The sequence below is a fragment of the Pangasianodon hypophthalmus genome, chromosome 13 (genome assembly GCF_027358585.1).
Source record: "Pangasianodon hypophthalmus isolate fPanHyp1 chromosome 13, fPanHyp1.pri, whole genome shotgun sequence".
NCBI lineage: Eukaryota > Metazoa > Chordata > Actinopteri > Siluriformes > Pangasiidae > Pangasianodon > Pangasianodon hypophthalmus.
This window is the reverse complement of record NC_069722.1, coordinates 1,050,764-1,058,263: the sequence shown is the minus strand read 5'-3', so window position 1 is coordinate 1,058,263 and position 7,500 is coordinate 1,050,764. Positions and strand designations below refer to the sequence as shown.

Genomic DNA, 7,500 nt, shown 5'->3' with positions numbered 1-7,500 from the left:
AGGATGGGGATGTTCTTCAGGCTCAGCACCGCCTGGTACACGCTGTGCGCCGCCACCATCACCTAACACCGCAACAACAAACAAACAAACAAACAAACAAATAAATAAGGCACTCGGAACAAACTCAGACACAAAAATATCATTCGTGATATCACGATTCGTGCTGTACCTCTCGCTCTCTGTGGAAACGCAGCTCCAGAAGCTGGGAGCCTGGACCCAGAAGCTTCTCCACAAACGTAGCAGGCAGCTTGGTGTTTATCTGCTCGACAATCTGCACACACGCACACACACACACACACACACACACACACACACACACACACACACACACACACACACACACAAAAAGATTTACAACATTATACACTTCCTACACCGTAAAAACTCAATTAGCACGTGACTGGAAAGTGCTACAGCTGCTGTTATTAAATACGTAAGGAATAAAACACTTCAGCGGTGTGCTGTTTGAGGAAAATAACCAACGACAGAGCGGCAGGATGAAGCAGAGTCACTTCACCTAGAACCTCTAACGGCACGTCTGCTAGTGTTTTATTCCTCTTGCACCACAGCAATCCGACAACTCGATAAGACGAGACGAGGATCGTTTAACAGAATCACAGCAGCTATGGGATCTTAAATGATTGGGGGTTTTTTTGCCTTTAAATATGTAAATATTACGAAATTTGCCCCCACACACACCCACACACACCCCCACACACACACACCCCCACACACACACACACCCCCACACACACACACACCCCCACACACACACACACCCCCACACACACACACCCCCACACACACACACCCCCACACACACACACCCCCACACACACACACCCCCCCACACACACACCCCCCCACACACAGAGAGAGCTCTATGGATCAGTATTATAATTAGTGCTGGGCAAGTTAACGTGTTATTATCGGGTTATTAATTAAATAACTCCGACAATTATTTTATCGTACATTAACGCAGTTTTTTTAATTATTACTTTATTTCGAAAGTCAGTTGCTCACTGGCTCCGAATACACATACAGACAAACGATGGGTCATAAGAGGGGTGGGATGTTGATCAGTACTGGCTTGGGATGGGCGTCATCACGCATCTCAACCAATCAGAGCATTTGGGGCGGGGCTAAGCCTGCTGGAGCGCGCATATGAACCAGGAGAACCGGAACAGAAAAATGGAGAACGGTACCGAACTTTTAGATGGACATTTTCAGTTGAAATCTCTTCCGTGACATGTTCAGAACATGTTCATTTATAAATGTTAACGCGCTGTTGCTCTGAAGGTGTTATGATGTTATATATCGGGGCTCTGAGCTGTTTTTCTATAACACACTAGACTAAACGTTAATGCCCTGGCAGTGGCAGATAGCTTTGGTTTTATATTTAATTTGATTACATTAACGTTTGAGATTTACAAGAAATATTTTAAATTTTTAACTGCTACTATGTAAAGAGAATACTGCTGTAAAAAGCACCTCATCAGTTTAAAGTGTTTGCAAACCAAATGTTATTGCACTTTTGCTCATATAGCAGTACTTTTAAAATAAAAGCACATAATACACTACTTTTGAATTCATTATTTAATTTTACGCTTACCAATGCGATTAATCGCAGAAAAATTATGAATTAAAAAATTTAAAAAAATTTAAAAATTATTTTTTATCGTTTCCCAGCACTAATTATAATAATATTATTATTATCATTATTATAACAGAAAGTAATCAGAGTTTGAACGGTCACCAGCGTGAGCAGGTTCAGGACGCCCATGCTGTACTCGGCGCTACACGACTGGCAGCTCTCCAGCTGGTCCAGGCCGTAAGAAATCACCGCTCCGGTTAGCTGGCTGCTCGAGTCCATGCTGGTCAGCAGGACACACACACACTCGTTCCCCGCCGTCAGCACGGCCTCCGAGAAGAAAACCTGCTTAGCCGCGGTGATGCACGCTAACACACGGTTCAACACCTGAGAGAGCGAGAGAGACACAGAGAGAGCGAGAGAGCGCAAGAGAACAGATGAGACAATAACAATACAATTCTGAGCGTACTTAAATACTGATGTAGGATCAGCGTGTGTTCATCAGGTCCGAATAAACACCTTTTTTTAAAATTCGTAAATGTGTCACGAAATTCACGAGAGAATTCATCACAGTATTTACATCCATCACAATATTTAGCTACATGACTTAGAAATCACCGACGCTGGCATGGTTTCTTCCCGAAAGAAACTTTTCAGAGAAGCGAAACGGTTTAAAAAAAAAAAAAAAAAAAAAAATGCTTTTTTACTTACTGGCCAGGTTGCAAGTTGGGAGGCAAAAAAATAAATCAATCAATAAACAAAAACAAGCAAACAAAAAACATGGAGGACAAAGAAAAAAACTAAAAACAGCACATGAATGTTTAGCACCAATCTCTTCATTTATCTGCATTACTGATGATAAAAGTAATTGAGAGAGAGCCGAGACTAGCTAGAACCAGGTAAGAAGGTTGTGTGTGTACGTTTTTTTTTTTTTTTTTTTTTTTTGGTCATCACAAAAAGCGTTACAAGTCGTGACTTTTCTTGGGGTTATAGGTTATAGTAATTTATATTTCCTCATATTTCTTTGTCCTCCTGTATATATTCCTTCCTGTTTTGCTGCTTAACTGTATTTGATTTCACGAGCACATACATATTTATTTACTCCCTCTTCCGTTTTCTCTTCTTTGTGTTCTTATTTTTTCAATATAAAATTCTCTTCTGCTTTTGGTCTTTGTTTTCTCTCTTCCTTTTTCCATTTTTCTTCTCGTCCTCTCTTTTAGCCGTGGCTTTAACAGTTTAAAAAATTTTATGTAGCACTAACAAAGTCCTTATTGTCCTTCAAAAGTCCAGAAATACGGCTTTCTGTTCCACTATTAACATCTTAACACACTTTTTAGAACCTTTTTTTTAACAAAAATAAAAACAAATAACAGGTATAAAAATCATTCTGCATGTCAAGTGTATAACAATCTGAATTTTCTACATTAGCGTCTCAATATAGGGGAGGGAAAAAAAAAAATAAATAAATCAGCCAATCAGACGCAAGATTTTTCACGCATCAAACACGCGTTTGCTTTCTTTGAAGCATCTCTTCGGATTGTACATACAGTGAAACGGGACGGCGCGTACGCGTGTGATACTCACGTCAGTGACGTACGCCTCCGTGATGGGCGGACCCCGGATGGGGTTGAAGCGCTCTCCGATGCTGCGCACCACCGTGCTGAAGACTCGCAGCAGAGCCGCCAGCTTCGGCAGAGACACGGCGGGCGGGGGGACGTCCTCGTCTACGACCTCTCCCGACACCACGTGGCTCAGGTCCTGAAAACAACAAGAGTCAGAACAGGAAGACAGAAGCGACGAGAAAACATCAAGGTGACGAGGGCTGCGTCAGGGTGCTGATCGGGGAGGCGGCCATTTTAATCGCAAAATCTTTCCAGTGCACTGGAACATTCGCTCCCAAAAAAAAAAAAAAATCCCACAATGCACCACAAAAACACGGGGCATCGATACGGCTGGCGGACAAACTCTCAGCCAACTTCGTCTACAAATTAGTAAGTAGCTTGTTATCGTTGTTGTAGCTCTAAGATGATTACTTACGTTAGCGATTTATAACTATTAGACGTTCTATATAGGGTTTATTTGAGTCTATTGACTTTTCAGTGTTTAATGATTTAAATAAATCCACTAGCGAGTCTACGATCCTGCTTTGAAGCACCGTGACAGAAACGTGTGTGATTAAGCTAACAAATTTATACGACGTATAACGTCAGAAACATATCGGTCCGTGTGCTGTCTGTTGGTGATAAACGCCAGTGGTGACGTTTTACAACGCAAATACGTCGTCATGGCACCAGAAATTGAGTCAAGAGCGTAGAGATCCAGGGTCCTAGTGCCCGAACTCGCGTACACGATCTACTGATTCACCACCGAGGGAGCGAGAGAGCTGACTGAGACGCAGCCGAGTCCCTCGTGTCACTTGTCGTCTGTCTCGTGTGTGTGTGTGTGTGTGTGTGTGTGTGTGTGTGTGTGTGTGGTGACTGCTACTGTTGTCTCTTGTAGGTGTGGCCTGTTTCTACTTCCGATGAAACACAGCAGCAGCTAAATACGCATCTCTTAAATCTAAAATAACGCACTAATCAGTGGGAAAAACAGTGTGATTTACGTTAAGCTCATTATACCAGAGACGCCAGCGATCTCAGCCGAGTTTTATTTTCCTTCATAATGTCTCCACTGTCGTATAACGAGACGTCGTATACGACAGAAACCACGATTAAACGTTTTACTCCAACATTCGCCGGAACGGATCGAGACGGACGTTCTCGACAGCGTCACACCCGATTCGTACAGAACTGAGAAAATCCGTTCGCTGAAATCGCGGCTCCGTGTTGAGTACGTACGCAGAAAATCAAAACTCGCCCGTCACTTCATCGATCGCTGTTAAATAATCTCCTGTACCGGCGGAGCTAGAAATCGAATATTGGAGAAAATTCAGATAAAGGTTATTGCTGTTGAAGCCGTGATGTTGATGAAAGCCGTTACCTCTGCGTACGCTTCCATGTCTTCCAGAAACTGACCCAACAGCGTAGTGGAAAAGGCCAAATCAGCCACCCAGAACTGTTCCAGACTCTGTAACCAGCCTGTCCACACACACGCGCGCACACACACACACACACACACACACAGGGTTTACAACACACACATCTCAATAAATAACAGCATAAACCCCCTCTCTCTCTCTCTCTCTCACACACACACACACACAGGGTTTACAACACACACATCTCAATAAATAACAGCATAAACCCTCTCTCTCACACACACACACAGGGTTTACAACACACACATCTTGATAAATAACAGCATAAACCCTCTCTCTCTCTCTCACACACTCACACACACACACACACACACACACACAGGGTTTACAACACACACATCTCAATAAATAACAGCATAAACCCTCTCTCTCTCACACACACACACACACACACACACAGGGTTTACAACACACACATCTCAATAAATAACAGCATAAACCCCCTCTCTCTCTCTCTCACACACACACACAGTTTACAACACACACATCTCAATAAATAACAGCATAAACCCTCTCTCTCTCACACACACACACACACACACACACAGGGTTTACAACACACACATCTTGATAAATAACAGCATAAACCCTCTCTCTCACACACACACACACACACACACACACACACACACACACATACACACACACACAGGGTTTACAACACACACATCTCAATAAATAACAGCATAAACCCTCTCTCACACACACACACAGGGTTTACAACACACACATCTTGATAAATAACAGCATAAACCCTCTCTCTCTCTCTCACACACTCACACACACACACACACACACACACACACACACACACACAGGGTTTACAACACACATCTTGATAAATAACAGCATAAACCCTCTCTCTCACACACACACACACACACACACACACACAGGGTTTACAACACACACATCTCAATAAATAACAGCATAAACCCTCTCTCTCTCTCTCTCTCACACACACACACACACACACACACACACACACACACACACACAGGGTTTACAACACACGCATCTTGATAAATAACAGCATAAACCCTCTCTCTCACACACACACACACACACACACACACTTCTTACCCGACACCTGCAGAGTGAGAGACTGTTTCTGTGTGTGATCGATGTGCCACCCCACCAGGATGTCCACTGTGTCCTGAGGAGAACAAAGTCAATAATTAGTCTCGTCGTCTCTGAGCTGTGAAGCGGCACAGTGAGGCGAGTAATCGAGCTCTGCTTACTCTGAAGTTGGTACTGAAGATGTGCGGGTAGCAGCGAGCCACCAGCAGGATGCACCTCACGCTCTGACACAGCAGCTCCGGGGTGTCCAGGTTCTCCAGGATGGACTGGAGGCTGCTCATCACCAGCTGCAACGGAAAAGAACATTTATTTTACCAAACACTAAGAGGCACAAAAACACAAAAAGAGTGTGTTAAAACATTAGAAGCAAAACGCTTTGGACCCACGATTACACTCGATATTTTATCGCATGTTAAAGATGCAAAACTTCGAGAGAAACGCGAGACAAAGAGAAACAGAGTGCGTATTCTGCAGTTTTTTAGCGCGCTGAAACTTTTTACAAAATGTAATTTCTTATAGTTAATTTGCGTGTGTATATATATTTACGATAGTAAATGTTAATTGGATTAATGATACATATATTTTATGTATTATTTTCTGACTCACTAAACTTTCCAAACCTCCAAAAATATTCCCATGTACTTATTGATAGCAAACTCGAATATGGAGAGCCGACCATACAGGTTTTTTTTTTTTTTTTTTTTTTTTTAGGTACTCATGGATACCAATACTGAGGCTGAGACAAGTATTAATCCATCACCGAACGTATTTTTTGAGGATGCGTCAAACAAAAAACCTTAAAGGTGCGATATAAATTAGAGAAACGGTACAATAAACCTGGTCCATCGCTCTCAAGAGCCTCTTCGACTGCTACACAAGCTTTCGCTGGACTCACTCGGACATTTAGGTCTGTTTTTTGTTTTCCTGGTTTAAACAGAAGCCGTTAAAAATCTTATGAGGATAGCTTTTTATAACACTGATTATTTTTTCTTTTAAAATGAAGTTCATTAGCTAGCTAGAATCTGGGTTTCGTTTCAGTTCGAAAAAGTGCTTCTGTACAGCTGTAATTAAAAGACAGAAAAGAAAAGAGGACTTTTCTGTTCTCTTGAATTCCTCGTTTGTCAATTAACGGATAGCGGCTGATGGTTAAGAACACCACGCTGGGTAAGAGCTGTTATTTTCACTCAGGTAGCGTCACCTGGAGACCTTCTGTCTCACCTAGCCTGCTCTTGTGTGCTGCTAGTAACGAACTCATCGTTTAAGACGTTTATCACTTGCATTGTCGATCATTAATCATGAAATCCTGGACACTGGTGAAGGAATGACGTTTGTCGCCGCGTCCCTGCGCTTCCACGGTACCTGCATGACGGGCGAGAACGCTTTCTTCTCCCCTGCCGTCTCCAGAGCCTTGTACACGGCCACCAGGTAGAGCAGCTTCACCTCGTCCTTGCTGCAGCTGCTGAACTTCACAAACATCCACTTGAAGATCTTCTCGGCTTCGTAGCTGAGGGCAGCGCAGAGCAAACCCAGGCAGCAGGCCGCTTCCTGTCGCAGCTCATGGAGGAGTTTACTGCTGCGAGGACACGCGTTACAAAAATAAATAAATAATAATAATAATAATAATAATAATAATAATAATAATAATTTTACATGCAAAGACCATTTAAAGCGATCACGAACTCGAATAAGTGCGTTATGACGAAATAATATCGATATCGCAATAAATCAGGACAAAATACGCTTTTCTGAGATCTTTTTATATCTTTTCTTTTTTTTAAACTTAAGAACCAGA

At 42.5% G+C, this 7,500-nt stretch overlaps 1 protein-coding gene across 5 annotated transcripts in view; it reads right to left on the bottom strand.

The window, feature by feature from the left end:
- smg1 (SMG1 nonsense mediated mRNA decay associated PI3K related kinase) overlaps window positions 1-7,500 on the bottom strand; it is a 56,985-nt gene that overhangs the window by 36,389 nt on the left and 13,096 nt on the right. For 4 of the 5 annotated variants that reach the window (XM_053239133.1, XM_053239135.1, XM_053239137.1 and 1 more), the window contains exons 6-13: window positions 7,068-7,281; window positions 5,870-5,995; window positions 5,712-5,784; window positions 4,571-4,668; window positions 3,176-3,349; window positions 1,757-1,978; window positions 170-271; window positions 1-62 (exon numbers count right to left, since the gene is read on the bottom strand). The exon at window positions 1-62 is cut by the window's left edge and continues 208 nt beyond it. In XM_053239133.1, the coding sequence (XP_053095108.1) occupies window positions 1-62; window positions 170-271; window positions 1,757-1,978; window positions 3,176-3,349; window positions 4,571-4,668; window positions 5,712-5,784; window positions 5,870-5,995; window positions 7,068-7,281 (1,071 nt within the window). The remainder of the gene's footprint in view (window positions 63-169; window positions 272-1,756; window positions 1,979-3,175; window positions 3,350-4,570; window positions 4,669-5,711; window positions 5,785-5,869; window positions 5,996-7,067; window positions 7,282-7,500) is intronic. The other variant, XM_053239136.1, reaches the window with a different exon arrangement.